We start from the raw sequence: 19,827 nt of genomic DNA, 5'->3' as shown, positions 1-19,827 counted from the left end.
TTTTTTTTTATAGAGCGGTCTCTTTCATTCCATACCGACGAATCCACTCGAGAGTATTACTGTCCCACATAGCCTCCGAAAATTAGTCCTAGGCTCCTTCGAACTTAGGACCTCAAGGGGAACATTAGCTTGAGACCCATTTATGGCTGTATAATAATTGACGCCATTTCACAAATTGGTTTAGTATATTGTATAATTAAATATATGGTGAGATTATTAAAAACACTTTTTTATTCAGTTATTGCGCAAAAAAAGGCTCCGTGTTGATGAGGAAAAAATATACATTTTAAACTTTGAAAGAACATTACAATGTTATGAGAAAGGTAAATTTTTCTTTTATTTAACCATGTTTCTTTTTAACATAAAGAATTATCACATTTTAATTGACAATCAAAAGCTATTACTCCAGTACAATTACCTGATTCTCAACTTGACCTAAGCATAACATAATTTAAATGCATTTCCTATCCATACTTTTACTATCAACAATTAACCATCTCCAGTATTCAAAACCAATAAACGGTTCATCTTTTGATTAAAAAAAGTTATTAACTACAACAAAAATTAATGAATTGTGAAAAGGATAACAAAATCTAACAAGAGAGCATTATATCAAAATTTCAACGTTAAAATTCTTCGCTGAGGTGAATGGTCGAACTTTTAAAGAGGAAATATGTTACCTACTCAGTCATCGAACTTTATCTTCTTTGGAGCAAGATGGAAGTTACCCACCTGCAAAACCAATTAAACATAACATGAGAAAAATTCAAGACATGGACTCAGTCAAAAGATTAATAAAGGGAAAAAGCTCACAATTTCGGGACATTCATAATCAATGCCAGCAGCCTCTATCCTTTTACAACGCTTTTTATCGCGTTTCATAACCCTATCAACCAGCTTTTTGTGTTCTTCCAATGTTCTTTCCTGAAATGACAAAATAATTAACTCACTTTCTTTTTATAAAGAGCACCCCACTAATAAAAATAGATACCTTGTCATGTCGCTTTCGTTCAATTTTGAGAGAGTCCAACGGCTTGTAACGGTAATTGAATCCTTTCCATCTACAAAGAAAAACACCACCTTATTATCTCATAATAAACTCTCTTTTAACACAAGAAAAGAAAGAAAAAGAAACAACTATAAAATAGTAACTTACAATCTGGGATGAACATTTTCTGAAGGTACGACATACACCTGAAGAAGGTGTTCAAAAAGCAAATAATTGTGCATAGTATCAGCAACAATTTTTGCTACCTATAGAAAATAGAAATGTTATCAGCACAAACAAGAGGTTACAACAAAGATTATATAACCATAAATCAAAACCACAACACAATACAGATGAAATAGTTGTTACCTCAGGAGATTCAAATTCTATGAACCCAAAATGTCTTGATTTTCCGGTCTGTTAAACATGAAGAAAAACCATCATCATATTAATAGTTGATACAAGTGTAAGCAAACACAACAGCGGTGAAAAACAAGTTTAGGATCTTGACCTTTTTATTTCTGGCAATTCTCAATCTCTTAATGGTTCCAAATTGTGCAAAATAAGCTGGCAAAAGACAAATTTGTAAATTCAGCTTCCTTCCAGCTAAATAGCAATCTTAAAAAATGAGGAAGCAATAAACATAACCAAAAAAATCTATAACTGTAAGCTAAGCACCTTCCATCTCCTTCTCATAGAACCCGTGTGGAATCCTACCAATATACAAAACAGGGGAAGTATTCTCCAACGGTTTAAGTTCTGGAAGTTTGCGACCCGGACCACCTGCCAATGGCTACACACCAAATCAGATTAAAAAAATTAAGCAATTAATCAAATACACCATTAACCATGATGAAAAAGCAGATTAAAAATTGAGAGGAAAAATGTTACCAAACATTGACATACCAAAAAATCAGCACCCTCAGCTGGCTTAATAGTAACATTAAGCTTTTTCAAACTCTTCTTCATAGCTTGCTTTGCCTTGGTCCCCATCTCACTTTTCACACAACTGTTACAAACCACAGTAGCAACAACATAATTAGAGGGACTCAAAAACTGATTCAAGAAAAGGCAAAGTTAGGTAGTGTACTAAGGGACATTAGCGATTTGTTCAAATTCTAATATACAAGTCATAATGTCGCTATAATCTATTTGTAACAATAACATACGAATTTTAAGTGATGATGACTGAGAGTGTCATAAAATAATCAATCCCTCCTCCTAACTCCACACACATTTAACTACTAAAAGAAACAGATCAAAATTCAAAGTAATGAGAATAAAAGGATTCATATTTTGAAATGAATCTCTTATTCAAAATGAATGAATAATGAAAGTATCATACAAGAGTTTATCATAACAATGAAATAACAAACGAAGCTGAAACTTAACATATCTGTAACAGAACATATCCTACGTGGCATAGATATTGACTCAGCTTATTAAGATAATTAACATTCACAGAAATAAACAATAAATATACAATAAGGTCATCAATTCTAAAAACATGATAAACAAATAAAAAAATGGATCCTATACAATTTAAGTGTATTTTTGGTTTAACCTCTGTTTTTCCTCTAATTCGAGTTTTTCCTTTTTTTTGGATGAGATATCTGTAGAAATAGGGAGTTTGTGTGTTTCCTTAAAAGTTACTTAATTCTAAGAGATCCTAAATAATAGACTCATAAAATCATACAATCATGCACCCTGTAATCAACCCTACTAAAGTGAATGATGCAATCACACATTGATAACAAGAGTTCTTTTTTTTTTTCAGTAAACAAACAATTTCATAAAAGTCAATCAATAACAAACTAACATATAAAAAAAAATTATAATCATTATAACATGAGCATTGAAACTTGATACAAAAGTGTCGGATTTGTATCTCTCCATTCTCCAAATCCATCAATCAAATACTACAAAATTATGATTTTTTTTGGAACATACAAACAAATCAACATGTGTTGTACTTCAATTTGAAGAATGAAGCCACCTAAACATCTTAAATGGCACATCAAGAAGTCTAACTTCCAATCACCTTAACAAAGTAATCGTGAATGTTTATCCTTAAGACAAAATTCTACTGTTGTAACTGGCAACCAGCATCCCCTGTAGAGTCTTGCGTTCAAATACTACAAACCTTTGCATTCAAAGCAATACATATGGATGATAAAAAGGAATTGAAGGGCAGCCGTAGTTCAGCCGTGGAATTTATAGTTTTTCCTTTTTTGGATCAAGATCAAGTGAGCTCGGGGACACTACAGAAACTTTTGATGCATTGAAATCATACTTCAAAAGAAGCCCTCAAGATTTGACATTTTGAAGCTTTGCAGTAGATAACCTTGTAAGCATTCTGTCATGGTTAAGCATGGCGCTTACACTTTCAATTACCAGAATGATTTGCAAGAAAGCATAACCAATTGCAGTAGCAAAGTAAAAGTTTGCATTTCCGGTACCCCTCCATATCCATAAGTTGTGCATCACAGGGCTAAAAAGTGAAACTCCAACATAACCAGAAAACAGGAAGAATGAATACTGCATATCTTTGAGTTCATAAGCAAATAAGCCCAGTAAACCCAAGTACAAAGCAGAATCACCAACAGAAGGATAAGACTTCAGTATGGAAGAAAGCACAATGTATACAAAAGCTAGAAAGCAAGGCCGGTGATTAAGACGTATGGCTAAGGGCACTATCAATAATAGAATATTGCCGTGGAATACTATAAGGAAGAAACTTCTGAAGAAGTCAAAAACTTCTGCAAAGAAGTACCAAAAAACTCCAATGTTTGGAGACAAATCTTGTATGTTAAGAATGAAGCCATAGGATTTTTTTAACATCTCCTGCAGACCACCGTGCTGTTGGACACAAATGCCACAGAGGATTAAAACGTAGGATGACCACATCAAAACCCAGAACAAAAAAAGCACAACTGGCCTCCGTGAGAATACTTTAACCATCCTTTTCTCGTTTACCAATTCAGCTTCTAAACAATTCCTATCGCTTGAGGTGGAATCATCGACTTCAAGTTTTTTTCTTTGCCGGAATAATTTCCTTGGGGGAGCATCAAGGCCATAGCCAAATAACAGTATTACTGGGATAATAAGGATTGCCGGGTACAGAGACAAATGAGTAGCTATAACCCACCCAAAAGCAGCCAGCGGAGCTGTTCGCGCACACGCTCCATAAAGGGTTAACACAACCATCAAGTTCTCAATCACAGAAGTTGATAGACCAACACATGCAACAATCGTAAAAGGATTCCACAAGTACACAAGAGCAGCAAACTCCCCTGAAAGAAAAACATCTGAATCCTCTGATAATTGATAAAGCCCAACAGATTGCAAACTTGAACCGTACGCCACCTGAAGTTTTCTACCAGCCGCACAAATGAGCATTGCAGCGACAACATCTGCCATCACAAAAACCAAACTGCATAAAAGATCATCGGGTTGTCCCTCAATCTTTGTAACTGTCAGTGGTCCAAGTACTGTCAACAACAAAGGAGAGCCATGGTACATTGATCCAGCATAGGGTGACATTGATGATTGCTTCAACCAGTAACCCTCAGCAAGTCGACGAATGCTAGTGAGAGGGGTCGAAATTTCGGGGCGAGAAGAGAGGTTAAGGTTTTTGGGGAAGTAAACTAGAATCAGTCTCAAAATGACCGAACCGATCACCCAAGTCCAGAACCATTGAACCTTCCTCATCTTCATCTTCAAAATGAAACGGCTTCAATTGCGGTGGTTTCAACAAAATTATGACATAAATTTTTAAAGAAATAGAAAATTTTGATGAAACCAAAAAGAAATACTGAAATTAACCAAAAAAAAACAAATTGCAAAATGAAATAACCTAAGAAAGCAAATCAACAAAAATTGAACCCTAAATTTTGAGATCGAACCTCTGATTTATTTTTTAGTGAAACCGAACCTTCTTATTATTCGATAAAGAGGGAGAAGCTAACCTTAAAACAGAAGACAATTGATGATGAGCTGAGGGCGGTGGTTGGTGAGCAGTGGACAATGGCCGGTGAAGAAACTGTGAGCTGCGAGGGCGATGTCACAGGCACGAAGGTTTCAAAGAATTCTGTTTTCTTTAAATTTAGTTTTGGCCCCCAAATTTCTCAATTGTTAGATTTTGGTCTCTTAAATTTTAATTGTTTAATTTTGGTCCCTAAATTTTCTAATTTTTTTATTTTAGCCGCTAAATTTTAATTGCTTGATTTTGGTCCTCAAATTTGTCACCTTTTATATTTGATTGTTTTCTAATGACATTTAGACTAAAATTCTCTTTTTTTATTTTATTTTTTTTCTACAATTCTATTTTTCTTCTCTTTTTAATAGTTAAACTTTGAACGTAATATCTTAAAAATCTTAAATATTTCATTCAACATATGTCTAATGGCAAATCGTTTTAACAACAAAAAGATTAGACCACTAACTAATTAAAATAACAAATTCTTTGGCCAATAACTCCCTCATATATAAGCAAAAAGTCTCAAAGTTTAACAATGATATTGGTCATATATAATTTCAATCTTAAAAGGGATATTGTAAGACCACCTCCAATAGGAGGTTCGTCGCTGCCTATTTCCAGGTGGCATCAAAGTTTATATTCTCAAAGTGCTCCAGCTGGTCAACAGAACAAAGACATGCAACGGTTCGTTCACTTTTTTTTATATTATAAAATACAAACTAGCCATTAAGGGACCCAATATGAATATCATATGAATAAAAATATTAATTTATACAATAAAGTTGTAGGACCTAATATGAGTTCTTCAGAGTTGCACCATTTGAGTGAAAAATTAATTGAGTTGCTTCGAGTTGACGTGACTTAATAGGTCCCACAAAAAACCCAAAAATGAGTTCATGGTTGGAGATGCTCTAAGTTTGTCCCTATATTCTAAAATAACTTTGTTAAAAGGTTCACACACATTATTAGCCAAAAAGTATGTTATTTTAATTAGCTAGTGGTCTATCTTCTTGGTTGTCAAAATAATTTGTCTTTAAGTATATGTTGAATGAAATAATTAAGATTTTCAAGATAATTCGTTCAAAATTTTACTATTAAAAAGAGAAGAAAAATAGAATTGTAGAAAAGAAAATTAGAAGAAAAAACAAGTAAAAAAACAAGAGAAAAAGTAAACATAAAAAGAGAAGTTTAGTCTACATGTCACTAAGGGACTATCAAATGTAAAAGAGGACAAATTTGAGAGAATAAAATCAAGTAATTTGCAAACTTCATGGGCCAAAATCAAACAATTGAAACTTGGAGGGCCAAAATCAAACAATTGAAAAACTTAAAAGACCAAAATCAAACAATTAAAACTTGAGGGGACAAAATTAAACAATTAAAAAACTTGAGGGTCAAAATTGCATTAAAGCTTTTTTTTAATAGTTATGTCTATCATTTATATTTATTTATATTTTATATATTATAGTAAATTAATGAAGTTGAAAAAAAAACTTTAATTTTTTTTTAATTAAATCAAGTCAACTTTGAGTCTGGTTGGTCAGACCCAAAAAAAGAGCTTTTAGCTTTTAGCTTTTAGCTTTTCAGCTAACATTAATGAAAAAGCACTGTTTGGTAATGCTATTTTAGCTTTTAGCTTGTAGCTTTTTTACTAGCTTTTAGTTTTTTTATCAAAAGCTATTTGAAGTAGCTTTTGAGCTTGTAGCTTTTAGCTTGTGACTTTTTTTTCCATTTATACCCTTATTACTTTAATAAAATATTATTATTCTTATTAATTAAAATGATCATTTATGTCATTTTGTATCTATCAGCTAATGAAACAGCTAATTTACCAAACACTCATGTTAACTTATCAGCTATCAGTCACCAGCTAAAAGCTACCAGTCACCAGCTAAAAGCTATCAGCTATCAGCTACCAGCTATCAGCTATCAGCTAGTTTTACCAAACAGAGCCTTTCTTTGTTTTGAAAATTTTGGCGCTAAAAAAATTCAAAGAATTAAAATAAAAATTGTTCCGTTGCGAAATCAGAAATGGAGAGCCTTGTAGTTGATATTATTTTTTTTTAATGTTGATTTGGTTTGTTTTCGCTTTTGACAAGCATCACATAATTTATCTTTGACAAATTTTATTTTTGGTAAACTAATGACTAGATCACGTCTAACTTATTTGTTTAAGTGTTCCATATGAATATGGACTACTCTTTTATACCAAAGTCTAGTCATTATTGTTTACCATAGGACATTTTATTTTCGAAGATAAATCGTCTAAAGAAATCATCAAAATGTTATTAAATTTTTTACCCATAAGTTTTACATCATGAGTGGCTTCATCTTCAATCAAACATTCATCTTTGGTGAGCTTGATTTTGAAGTCTTTGTCACAAAGTTGGTTTATGCTTAGAATATTGTGCTTTAGTCCTTCAACATACAGTACATCTTCAATAGTTATGAAAGGTGGTGCTTCAACTTTGTCTATACCAAAAATCAATCATTTGTTGTCACCATAAGTGACATAATCCTTGGTCTTTAGAACTAGAGATGAAAATATGTTTATATCTCCTATCATGTTCTTAGAACAACCACTACCTAGATATCATAGATTTGTAGAGGTTTTCAAGCAAACCTACAAAACAAATTAAGTTCTGTTAGGTACCCAATGTGCCTTGGGTTCTTCATAATTAGTTCCTTTCGTGACCCACACATAATGCTCGCTAACAATACTAAAGTTCCTTACATAGCAAGCATTAGGTGTGTGACCAATTATATCACAATAGAAACATGTAGAAACAAAATTACTTTTATATCTAGGAACATAAGATTTTCTTTCTTAACAAATCTTTTCTTAGGATGATGATGAACATTATGAACTTTATTCACGTTCTCTTTGTTGGATTGGTCACTTGCCTTGACAAAGATAGTTTTACTAGTATTTGGCTTATCAAATTTTAAATAATCAAGTCCACTTTTATCATTAGAATACCTTTGTCTACTAATTATACCTTCCAATCTAATTTGATAACTCTTTTTTAAATGGACGACTTGGAAAGAAGGTGAATCACACTCTTTTCATGTAAAATTTTGTTTTTCTTTAACAAAATAATATTTTTTTCAACTTTAAAATATTTTTGCATGGTGTCAATCTTTTCTTCAAGATATAAATTTTCTTCTTTTGTGTTGACACTATTTTGTACATAATTTTATACTCATTGAGTAATTCATCTATTGCACCTTGTGCATTATTATCATAAGAAGATATTTCATTTCTAACCTCTTCTTCATCATCGAAATGGTGAGATGCCATCAAAGCAATAATTCATTGCACCTTGCATATTCCTCACTTTCCGAATCGGATGATGAATTCACTTCATTATCATCCCAAGCAATATAGGTCTTTTCGGACTTTGACTCATTTCTTCCTTTGAAACCACTTTTTTGGTAAGTTTTGGACAATCCAACTTTATGTGTTCTTGCTTTCCACATTCATAGCAAGTGACATTTTGAGTTGACGTACAGGCTTCTTTTTCCTTGAAAATTTTATTTCTTTTTGCAAAGTTTAAATATTTATTATTACTACCAAAACAAACTTACCAAGCCTTTTTACAAGAAGCGTGAAGTTCTCATCTTCTTCTAGTCTTCCCTTAAGTCAACTTTTAAAGCAATGCCTTTGGATTTTTGTTTCTCCTGAATCTCGTGCTTTTCTAGTCTCCCAAGTTCAATCTCATGCTCTTGAAGTTTTCTGAACAAAGATGAAGATGTCGTAGTATATAGACTCTTCTTTTCAGATATTGTTGTCACCTTTGGTTGTCATTCTCTAGTTAAAGATATAAGCACTTTAAGATTAAGTCCATTGTTATTAAAATTATTACTAAGATCAATCATGTGATTGGTCATGTGTACAAATATTTTTTTAATGCAAGGATTTATTCTCCGGGCTTATAGTATTTAATTTGAATCTTTTTACTTCAACGATCCCTTCATGAGTTTCCACTAAAGTATCTCAAATTTCTATTTTCGTGTTACATCGAGAGACAAAGAAGAATTCATTCATGTTTAGAGATGCTTTAAGTAAATCGATTGCTTTCTTGTTGTATAAGACATTTTTCTTGCCATTTTCATCCCATGAACTTTTTATATTTGTTGTACCAACACCATTGATAACATTAATAGGAACAAATGGAATATTTTCTACAACATCCGAAATTTATTCTCCTTGTGCTTCTAGATGTTCCTTCATGTGTATTTTCAAGAAATCAAAGTGTTTACCACAAAATAATGAAGGCTTGTAAGTTTTGAGTGCATAACCTAAGAGGGGGGTGAATTAGGCTTAATGGAATTTTTAGAGATTTTAAGCACTTTTCTTGTTTCTTGTAATTTTTCCATAATTATGAATAAATGAATGAATAATAAATCGAAAATAAAGAGCAGAAAAGTAAATGAACACAATGATATATACTAGTTACCTTTATCAACCAAGGGTACATCTAGTCTCATTACCACTGTAAGAGATTTAAATATTGTTAGAACTTTGTACAAGCATAAGCCTAGACTTCTATACACAAGCTTCTAACTAAATCAACAAGGAAAACCACCTTGTGATTTTACAATTGATAAGACTAAGAGGCGCTAGAAGACAAAAGAAGGTATAATGGCTCACCCACTAATCTGTGCGCTCTGCAAGAGAAGGACAACACCGCCTGCACCCTACTGTGGCATCCTGTCACAAGACACCTTGTCCCCCATAATTGTTCCCTTATACATGATTCCTTGCATGCTAAGTAGAAGAAATGATGTAAAGGCGTTTATTCATGTAATGGGCTTGATTTGATTTCCTCACTTTTGGCCCATAATCCAAGACATCCAAAGGAACCTACTGGAGGCTTATATATAGACATTGATGGAGATTGAAAAGAAGTTCAACATTTTCAAAGAGAAAATACATAAGATAATAGTGTGAGGATAATGGAGATAAAAGAGAGTTTCTTCTTCTCACCATTTACTGTACCAGCTTCTGAGTCCTGGCGCGACTTGAGTCATCTCTTATTGATTATCCATCTCAAGAAGTCTTCAAGTTACTTTTAGGTTTACATTTCTTTCCTAATATTGGTTTAAGAATGCATCCTCTGAGAACCATGCTTGCAGTTGTTAGAACAAGATTTGTTTCTACACCTAATCTCTAAGTTTTGATGATAACAACACATATATTTTATATGTAAACAATTTTGTTTCTAATGTTTTCTTCAGTGTGCAAATCAGAAAGCTCAAAATGATTTAGGAATATTATCTAAAGAATCATCCAAAAGACTACTCTCTTTCATTTTTGTAGGTGCTTGGAATGCTTAATGAATCATAAAGAAGATCTCCACAACACTTCTCAACAAGTTGCTGCTTCAGAAGTCTCAAGCGTGTTCAGAAGAAACAGTTTCTACCAAGATGTTGCTGCTCCAAATCATAATCAAAGTCTACATCATATACAAGTTGTCACGTCAAGATCAGATGTCAAAGATATGTTTGTCAGAAGAGTTGTTGCTCATTATTCTGAAGACATAGTCAAAGATCAGCTGATAAGAATTCATCTGAAATATAGTTTAGTTGATGACTCTTGTTCAGATATCTAGACGTGTTCCTCATATATGATGTTGCACTATTATAATAAGATACTGCTCTATTTTGAAAGGACTTAAACACTATAGCTTGTATTGCTCCTGTTGTCCCACCATCAAATTAGTTATCTCTTCAGATACAGATTTGATCTAGGAATATTTTCGTCGTACTTTAGAAAGGCTGCTGTCATTATTTCTGAAAGACAAAGTTCTGCTCATGTTTCATTTTGATGTTCTTATGCTATCCCAACAAAGTAATTTCTGAACTACTCATCAGATACATCATCAGAAGAACAAAGAAAAGAAAGTGATCTCTTTCAAGCCTCTACTTCAGAATTAGAAGTACATCAAATGAAGATAAGATCAAGAAACTTTCTCATGAAGATTCAATACAACGGTCTGCTCAACAAATCGAAAATATCAAGACGTTCGTACTATTCAAAAGTTGTCTTCTAGGCCATCACATTACAACTGCAAGCTACAAGGCTAAGGAAGTAATGTGTTCCTACATCCGACATATACACTTATATCATTTGGAAAGTAACCGTTGGATTTGAAGAAAAGAATTTTCTATCCTCTCAATGTCTCTTTCCCTGAAGAGTATATATGAAGATCAAGACTTCAGGAGAAAATCTTATGGTTGCCACTGCAATAGCAAAAGCCAAAGATACTACTAGTTGCAAATGCCAAAGCCAAAGATGTTGTCCATCAAAAATGTTAAAGCTGTAATGCTACTACAACAAATGCGAAGAATATGAAGCTCAATCAAAGCAAAGAAAAATTTGTTGCAACATTATGAAGCTGAAGCCGAAGATGACAAGAAAAAGAAGAGAAGATTACTACAAGATGCAAATCAACAATTTATCATAAACATCTTTGTAGAATCTTGTAAAAAGCAAGGATTTGTTGCTCATATCTTTCTCAACACTTTTGTGTTGCATGTACTTAATCTTTTGTGTAAAATGCTTTTAAAAAGCAATCTTGTAAACACAAAATGTTAATCAATTTCTATTGATTGTTCCTTTAGTGACTAGTCTTAGTCTGTATGCTCAAGAAGACGGTGACAATTTGTCATCATGGGAAATCTTCTTTAAGGGACCATTTGGGTTAGAATTCTTAAGGGATCACTAACAGGCTGATCAACATGCTTTGGGAAAATCTTCTTTAGGGGACTAGTTGGGTCACAATTCTTAAATAAGTCATTGATCGTTATATCTCTTAGGGGACCAGTTGAGTCAGAATTCTTAAGTGATCACTAACATGATTGATCAATGTTTTGTTGTTAGTTACCGGCAGTTGGCCCGTGCAATTGTAATCATTTCAATGATTAGTGGATTGATTCATTTCCTAAGGCGAAATCACCTTGGCGGGTGGACAGGACTAACCTTTTCTAAGGGGAACCTAGATAACTGAATATGTCATCTTTTTATTTATTTCATGCGTTAATGTTTATCTAAATGAATATTTTTCTAAGAAGGGAAAAGTTTTGAAAACCCAATTCAAACCCCCCATCTTTCTTGTTATTTTCTCTACCTCCAGCAGTTTGTACTCAGTTTATTATGAGCTAAACCTTTTGTTGTTGGGCAATGAAAAGCTAATATTAAGTGGTATTTATGTTAAGTGATGTGTTGTTTACTGCATTGTTTTATTATGTGATAACTTTCTTGCAAATATGTTTCTGTGAATGATCAACTTAGAAAAAGATAACAGATTGTTGTTGTGAGAGATCCAACAACAAGTGGATTTCATAATAAAAAAAAGTTGAAAAGAGTAGGATAGAGATATTCACTTTATTAGTTCACTTAGAGATAAGGAATTACAACTATAAGGGATTTTAGAATATAAACAAACGTATTATAGAGTTATAAGTGTGACTTAGAGATTTGTTCCCTTGCCTTTTAATGCATGCTTTGTGTTGTAGAGATACACGTCTAGATCACTTTGACCTTTCCTGGCACGACACTACACATCATGAACATGTATTTACTTCACTATTAATAATGGATTATAGCTCAACACACTCTCTCTTGATATATACTCACTCTTACCTTGCACTATTTATATATAGTTGAGAAGAAAATTGAACTTATGATGCTTATATATTATTTTTTATCATTGATCATGCCTAATTTCAAGAGATAGTTTCTTGTCAAATCAATCTAAGTAACAATCACTCCCTGTGGGTACGATATCCTTACTTTTATCACTTGATACTTTTAAACATACATGTATACTTGTATGTGACACATTTTCAAGCAACAAATTTTTACCGTCGTTGTCGGGGAGTGCCAAGTTACTTTTTTATGTTGTATTCATTACTATTTTTTTGTTAAGCATTTGAGCCTTTAACATTTCATGTACTCTGATGTCACGAAAGGTGTTTAGTTGTTGTATGCGCAAGTTGTTGCATCTAGTTTAAAAAGGAGATCATAAACCTCAAAGAACTCTTAGAGTACTAAGGAGATTATTTCAACTTAGTGGACATTTGCCAGAGAGTCTTCCTCCCTTCATTGTAGATGACTTAGCAGATTTAGAAGGGATAATACAAGGAGAAGAAGAAGAAGAAGAAGAAGAAGAAGAAAAAGAAGAAGAAGTTGTCATGGCAGACATCGACGTTATTGGCATTGCCAATGACAAGGCAATGAACATAAAAGATTACACACTCTTTGATCCTAGTGCCATGAGACTGGAATCATACGTCCAGAGATCACTATTGTCATACCCCAATTTTTGCCTCGGACATTTCATTCTTTATCTGGCATTTCATCATGTCATTCATATGAGCATGTCGTGTTTTAGTTTAACGCATTCTACATAATTTTTGAAAAAAAAATGACTTTTACTAAAGTCAACAAATATAACAATCATCTGTATCTTTGCATTTTTTGTGCATGTTCACATTTTTCTTCGGTTTAAACTTTTATCCTAATTTTCTTTCATTTCTAGACAATAATATATTTTTATTTTTATTATCATTTTTAAAAATATTCAAAAAATATATGTGTTTTATTTTTAGTTAATTAAGTTACTTTTTTATTTATTTTAATTCAATTGGAAAATATTTTAGATTTATTTCTTTTAAAGTTAAGAAAAAAATGAAAAAGAGAAGGAGTTTATTTTTAAAAAAATACTTGGTTTGAGGCCATCTATATCTTATTTTTGATGAGGGCCAAAGATTATATTTTACCCAAAAGAAATAAAATTGAAAATTCTAAATGGTGTTGTATTTAAAGAACATGGGAGATAATTTATTTGCCACCCCCATTTTATATATGTCTTCCTTTTAAGTAGGGTGTTTTTACTAAATTATTTCTGTAAAATATTGAATTTTTTGAAATTTTCAATACCGTATCAGAAATTTCATTTAAATATCAAAAAATTTGTTGGATTTACCAATTTACCGTGCCTGATTTCATATAAATATCAAAAAAATTGTTGGATTTACCAATTTACCGTGCCTGATGCTACATACTGAAAATTTTGTTGGAGGGGTGCCTGATGGTACCCCTCCAAGAGGCCGATCACGACTGCTAAAGATTTTCCCAACTCAGTAATGTCCGACAAGCCTGGGAAGCAACGGTTCTGAGCCGGCCAAATCCAAAGAGTTAAGACTCAAATCAATGTCACTCCATATGACCCAATATATATAAAAGGCATCTCATGCAAAATGCAAGATACACTTTTTGATTTTCACTTTCACTACATTCATCTTAAATTCCGAATTGACTTGTGCGTTAGAGTGTTAATCTTGCAGACCCACCACTGCATTACTCGTAATTTTGGTTCTAGAACGGAATATATCAATAATTAATATAGTCGCTATGATAAAAAAAATTAAGTAAATATTTATTTTAATCCAAATTTATATAAATACTTTCATCTAAATCTCTAAAAACACTTATTTTTAGAGAGAATCTGAAATTGGCTTAGAGTATATTTTCTCCTCCCCTCTACCCTTATCTGATCTCTACCAAGAAAAGGAGCATTGATAAAGTGAAATGAGACTTTAATAGCACCTACAAGTTTAAAATTTAATAGCAAACCATGGATCACGTTAAACAGTTAGCCTAAAATTACCACCTTTTATATCTTTTATTCAAAATAAAGTTAATAGTATTTGAAATTATGAGTGTCACATTTTTTGACACTCTTCATTATTTATCAGCATATGGCAGAAACCATTATTATTCTCACATTTGCCTAACACCATTTGCAGTCACTGCCCAAAAATATCACCCAAAAAGTCACAATTACCATTGAAATTTCATTCTACTTTCAGAAAGTGCATTACATTTTATTTTATATGTTTTTTTATAAACATTTTTATATATCTTAAATTATATTTATTTTTTATTAATACATGTCTATTTATTTATTTCAACTCATTTAACTAATACAAAAATTAGTATTTCCTTCTGCTCATTTTAAATGTTGTATTTAAATTTTGCATATTTTTAAAATAGTGGTTAGTTGTTTTGATTATAATAATAATAAAATTATTTATTAAAAATAATAAGTGAAGTAGTTAGATGAATTAAAATACAATAAATCAAATATATATTGTCAAAAAAATAAAAACTAATAAATAATAGATTAATATAATATATCATACTAATAAAAAATATTTAGAAGACTTAGTTCAAAATTCAATCAAAATGTAAAAAGTTTTGGTCCGTTTGGTTTAATGCTAATATGATTTTTTTTATATTTGGAAAGATGAACCAGGACCATTTGTTTTACTCATCTAGGATCATAGTTGATATTTCATAAGTGTGTAATTGAATTATATGCACATATATAACCATAACAGTTTAATCATCATCAAGTTTGAAAAACAAGTGTCAAAATGGAATACCAGAAAAGAAGAAAAAAGTGGTTTTGCATGCCTATCATTTATGATTTGGTTGAACACTTTATTTTCAGTCTGAATTATTTGATCAACACTTTTTCTATCAATAATGATTTTCTCTCCAAAACTCTAACTAAGACTATAACTTGTTGACAATTATAAGCTGCATGTATTAAGTAGCATGAAAAACATAATGATCTACCATTGCAGTTGAAACTTATTTATTGAATCCAACCAATCACATTTAATCTTTCTTGCATATTGCCACCATTTACAGAAACAAAACATAAAAGAAATAAACCTTCAATTATTAAAGAGCCTCCTATGTTAGTAGAATCACAATCAAACTGTGAAACAATTCATCATTATATAAACACATAAATCACACGTAATTTTCCACATCCAAAAACATCTAAACAAACAACAAATATAGTTTTGAAATGGCATATTCTTCATTGTCAGTAAGTTTTGCTGTTGTTGTTTTAGTTTTTGGAGGAATATTATTTGTTGAAGCAATTCCAAGAACATTTCTAGTGTTTGGAGATTCACTTGTTGATAATGGAAATAACAATTACTTGGCTACAACTGCTCGTGCCGATGCTCCTCCCTATGGAATCGATTATCCATCCCACAGACCAACTGGTAGATTCTCCAATGGTTACAATATTCCTGATCTTATCAGTTAAGTTTACATATTCATTCATTTTTTTATATGTATAATTAATCTTCATTCGTTTTTGTATATAACTATAATGGAATTATTGTTTCAGGTCAGAGACTTGGTGCAGAAGCAACATTGCCATATTTAAGTCCTGAATTAAGAGGACCAAAGCTTCTTGTTGGAGCTAATTTTGCTTCTGCTGGAATTGGAATACTCAATGACACTGGAATTCAATTTGTAATTAATATCTTTTTTCTTTATTTTTTGATAATTTCATTATGTATCTGCATTGATATTAATATATATGTGCAATTTTGCAGGTGAACATTATAAGAATGTATAGACAATATGAGTATTTTCAAGAGTATCAAAATAGATTAAGTGCACTTATTGGAGCATCACAAGCAAAAGCTCGTGTGAATCAAGCACTTGTTCTAATCACTGTTGGTGGTAATGATTTTGTAAATAATTACTACTTGGTTCCTTATTCCGCAAGGTCTCGTCAGTATCCATTACCTCAATATGTCAAGTTTCTCATTTCTGAGTACAAAAAACTTTTGCAGGTAACACTCCCTTAAAACTTGTACTGATGTCAACTTGTCAATATCGTGTCTGGTGTGTATGTGTTTATGTGTTATGCATGTAAGTTGAATATGGTTTGTTGTTTCAGAAACTGTATGATTTGGGAGCAAGAAGAGTTCTTGTGACAGGAACAGGACCTATGGGATGTGTACCTTCAGAAATTGCTCAACGGGGAAGAAATGGAGAATGTTCAACTGAGATTCAAAGAGCTTCATCATTGTTTAACCCTCAACTTGAAAGCATGTTACTAGCACTCAACAAGAAACTTGGTAGAGATGTTTTCATTGCAGCTAACACAGGAAAAACTCATCTGAATTTCGTAAACAACCCGGGACAATATGGTTTCAAAACATCAAAAATAGCATGTTGTGGACAAGGACCAAACAATGGAATAGGTCTATGCACACCACTTTCAAACTTGTGTTCCAATAGAGATGAGTACGCATTTTGGGATGCATTTCATCCATCTGAAAAGGCCAACAAGCTTATTGTCAATGATATTATGGCTGGCTCTAAGGCTTACATGAATCCAATGAATCTTAGCACCATCTTGGCATTGGATGAAACCATATGAAGATATGAGTAATGACCTAATTAATAAAACCAAGCACAAGTATATGCTTTGGATATTATATATTTAGCTCATGACATGACATGATCTCTAGCTCATTGCTTTTTTTTGTTATTGTAACTTTGCTTTTTATAGTTCTCTTTATGATTGTGAAACACAATTTGCTCAGTTTTGAGAACCTTAGCTGCCAGTTCTATTCACCTACTCACTCTTTATTTTTTTCCTTTTAGAGAAGAAGCATTAGCATTGTTGTGGCACCCGGTGATAGAGTCTACAACATTGTGAATTTGTTTCTAATCTTTATTATTTCATATGTGCTTATGTTTCCTTCTTTGAGTTGTAATATGGATATGTAATTTTCATACTTTTATATGCTGTCATATTTTGGTTGAAACTCAGCATGAGCTAAACACTTTTTTCTTGAGAGATGAAATCAATTTTTAAATTCAATTTTGGTTCTTTGCTACGATGCTGGAAACTTTAAATTAAATTGTTTTTGAGTTATGTTGAGTATATAGTGCGGGTTGAATATGATAGTTGAATGATTTAGAAGAAGGTTGAATAGATTATTTCGAAAAAAAAATAATTTTCAAAAATGTTTGATTTTCAAAATCAGAATTTAATAAAATGTTTAGAAGCGGAAAAAAATACAATAGATGTGATTTGAATGGCCCCTTAACAAAAAGATTTTGTTTCCATGTTTGACTAACTAGGTTTGGAGAATCTTGCTGACTGGGCACCATAATTCATATTTGGCGGCTAACGTGGCTGTCTTTGGAAAGGCTGGAAAAATTGCAAATTAAGACTATTTACAATGGTTTCCAAATTCAACACCCTACTTTTTCACTTTTTATACTCCACATCATCTTCTCTCTTCCACCTAATAATTCAACACACATTCAACTTTTACTCACTCTATAGTTTTGTTTAATAAAATTCAACACCCTACCCCACTAAATCAACATTGCTGCAACTAAACCAAACTAACCGATTTGGTTCGGTTTGGTTTGGTTTGGTTGATCGGTTTATAATGTTTTTTTAAAACATTATATTCATCCGTATATTCTCCATTATCGTATTGTTTGGTGTATTTTATACTATTATTTTTTAAAACATTATATTCATCCGTATATTCTCCATTATCGTGTTTTTGAAATATTTATACTATTATAAACAAATTACAAGTTGTTCTTATTCCATACGAAATAGTGACATGATTTCCATTACATCATGAAATAAGTTCACTATCAAATATAAAAGTTAACACTTAGCATCAGAAAGTTGGAAAGGGATTTCAAAGCTTAACATATAGAATATAACAAAACGCACATTCATTGACATGTTTCACTCCTCAAACACGCTTCAAAACTATTTTGTAACAAGATCTGAATGAATTTTGATGAAGAAAAAGAAAAAGAAAAAGAAAAAGGTACAAAGATATATGAAAATTAACAAAGAGAACTTGAACACGAAAAAGACGACCATAACATATCAGAATGACGGTAGTGAAAGGAACAATAGTTGTGGGCAGCAAAAGCAGCAGTTCCGTGAAAGCATTTTTTGTGACTTATGGTTTCTACTTTCTATGCTTTAGAGTTTGGTTCTAGATGCATGTTTTTCTTAGAGGAAGGAAGTGTAAACAAAGATGGATAATGGTTGGACCGATAAAAAATTTGAGTTTAATGATTGGTAGAATAAAATATTTAGAGCGTCATTGGTTCGGTTCATCGGATTGACGGTTCCTAAAAACTAGAACCGAGAACCGAACCAAACTACATCGGTTTTTATTGGTTTGGTTCGGTTTTTGAACCAAACCAATAATAATCGATTTAATTTCGGTTTGGTTTGGTTTGAATTGTCAGTTTAATTGGATTTTTTTATCCGCTTACACCCCTAGTAATAATATTTTAGTTGTATTCCAAAATTATTTTAAATATCACTTTTTTTTATAATTATATTTAAAAAAGCTGTACATATAAAATATTTAAATAATTATATAAATGTATTATTTAATAATTATATAATTATAAAATATTTAAATAATTATATAAATGTATTATTTAATAATTATATAATTATAAAATATTTAAATGTATTTTAATTAACGTTTTTTTATAAAATATTTAAATGTATTTTAATTAACATTTTTTTTATAATTATATAAATGTATTTTATATGTATTTTTAAATATTTTATAATTATATAATTATATAAATGTATTTTAAATATTTTAACATTTTTTTATATAATTATATAAATGTATTTTAAATATTTTAACTTTTTTTTATAATTATATAAACATTTTTTTAATAATTTTAATTAACATTTTTAATTAACATTTTTTTCAGTTTTTTTAATTATTAATTATTGCTTACAAAAACGTTAATTAAATAAATCATTTAAATAAAATTATTTAAAAAATGTTTATATATAATCACTCACAGTATTTAAAATAATTTTAAAAACGTTAAATTATAATAATTTTAATAAACCTTTTTAAATTTTTTTTAATAAAGTTGAATAATTTTTTAAAGTTGAATAATTTTTTAAAATTTGAATAAAGTTGAATAATTAATGTTTTTAATTTTATAAAGCGT

The 19,827-nt window shown here is 31.2% G+C and overlaps 3 protein-coding genes across 5 annotated transcripts; 1 reads left to right on the top strand and 2 right to left on the bottom strand.

Moving 5' to 3' along the window:
• Positions 1 to 502: 502 nt before the first annotated feature.
• LOC131652961 (uncharacterized RNA-binding protein C1827.05c-like) lies at positions 503 to 5,095 on the bottom strand. Of its 2 annotated transcripts, none has more exons than XM_058922959.1 (9): positions 4,957 to 5,095; positions 1,895 to 1,997; positions 1,667 to 1,781; positions 1,500 to 1,555; positions 1,358 to 1,405; positions 1,157 to 1,254; positions 992 to 1,061; positions 814 to 924; positions 503 to 732 (listed from the first exon to the last, which is right to left on the bottom strand). In XM_058922959.1, the coding sequence occupies exons 2-9, from the start codon at positions 1,979 to 1,981 to the stop codon at positions 685 to 687; spliced, it is 633 nt and encodes a 210-aa protein (XP_058778942.1). In that variant the 5' UTR covers positions 1,982 to 1,997; positions 4,957 to 5,095; the 3' UTR covers positions 503 to 684. The 2 variants fall into 2 exon arrangements, with proteins under 2 accessions (XP_058778942.1, XP_058778943.1); XM_058922960.1 differs by lacking the exon at positions 4,957 to 5,095 and adding an exon at positions 3,030 to 3,164.
• LOC131652959 (uncharacterized) lies at positions 2,809 to 5,089 on the bottom strand. 2 transcript variants are annotated; one of them, XM_058922957.1, is made up of 2 exons: positions 4,957 to 5,089; positions 2,809 to 4,721 (listed from the first exon to the last, which is right to left on the bottom strand). In XM_058922957.1, the coding sequence occupies exon 2, from the start codon at positions 4,703 to 4,705 to the stop codon at positions 3,296 to 3,298; it is 1,410 nt and encodes a 469-aa protein (XP_058778940.1). In that variant the 5' UTR covers positions 4,706 to 4,721; positions 4,957 to 5,089; the 3' UTR covers positions 2,809 to 3,295. The 2 variants fall into 2 exon arrangements, with proteins under 2 accessions (XP_058778940.1, XP_058778939.1); XM_058922956.1 differs by having other exon boundaries at positions 2,809 to 4,705; positions 4,957 to 5,083.
• Positions 5,096 to 15,783: 10,688 nt separating the features above from the next.
• Positions 15,784 to 17,624, top strand: LOC131647426 (GDSL esterase/lipase At5g33370-like). The gene is made up of 4 exons (XM_058917314.1): positions 15,784 to 16,097; positions 16,187 to 16,314; positions 16,398 to 16,640; positions 16,748 to 17,624. The coding sequence occupies exons 1-4, from the start codon at positions 15,857 to 15,859 to the stop codon at positions 17,231 to 17,233; spliced, it is 1,098 nt and encodes a 365-aa protein (XP_058773297.1). The 5' UTR covers positions 15,784 to 15,856; the 3' UTR covers positions 17,234 to 17,624.
• Positions 17,625 to 19,827: the final 2,203 nt, after the last annotated feature.

Source organism: Vicia villosa, linkage group LG2 (assembly GCF_029867415.1).
Source record: "Vicia villosa cultivar HV-30 ecotype Madison, WI linkage group LG2, Vvil1.0, whole genome shotgun sequence".
NCBI classification, from domain to species: Eukaryota; Viridiplantae; Streptophyta; class Magnoliopsida; order Fabales; family Fabaceae; genus Vicia; species Vicia villosa.
The sequence above is the reverse complement of the archived record's forward strand: the minus strand, read 5'-3'. Positions and strand labels throughout refer to the sequence as shown.

Coding starts and splice junctions, on each gene's coding strand:
- LOC131647426 (XM_058917314.1), top strand. CDS start 15,857: ATGGCATATTCTTCATTGTCAGTAAGTTTTGCTGTTGTTGTTTTAGTT. Junction 16,098..16,186: donor CAATATTCCTGATCTTATCA/GTTAAGTTTACA, acceptor TTATTGTTTCAG/GTCAGAGACTTGGTGCAGAA. Junction 16,641..16,747: donor AGTACAAAAAACTTTTGCAG/GTAACACTCCCT, acceptor TTGTTGTTTCAG/AAACTGTATGATTTGGGAGC.
- LOC131652959 (XM_058922957.1), bottom strand. CDS start 4,705: ATGAAGATGAGGAAGGTTCAATGGTTCTGGACTTGGGTGATCGGTTCG.
- LOC131652961 (XM_058922959.1), bottom strand. CDS start 1,981: ATGGGGACCAAGGCAAAGCAAGCTATGAAGAAGAGTTTGAAAAAGCTT. Junction 1,556..1,666: donor CTATGAGAAGGAGATGGAAG/GTGCTTAGCTTA, acceptor GTCTTTTGCCAG/CTTATTTTGCACAATTTGGA. Junction 1,062..1,156: donor GAAAATGTTCATCCCAGATT/GTAAGTTACTAT, acceptor TTTTCTTTGTAG/ATGGAAAGGATTCAATTACC.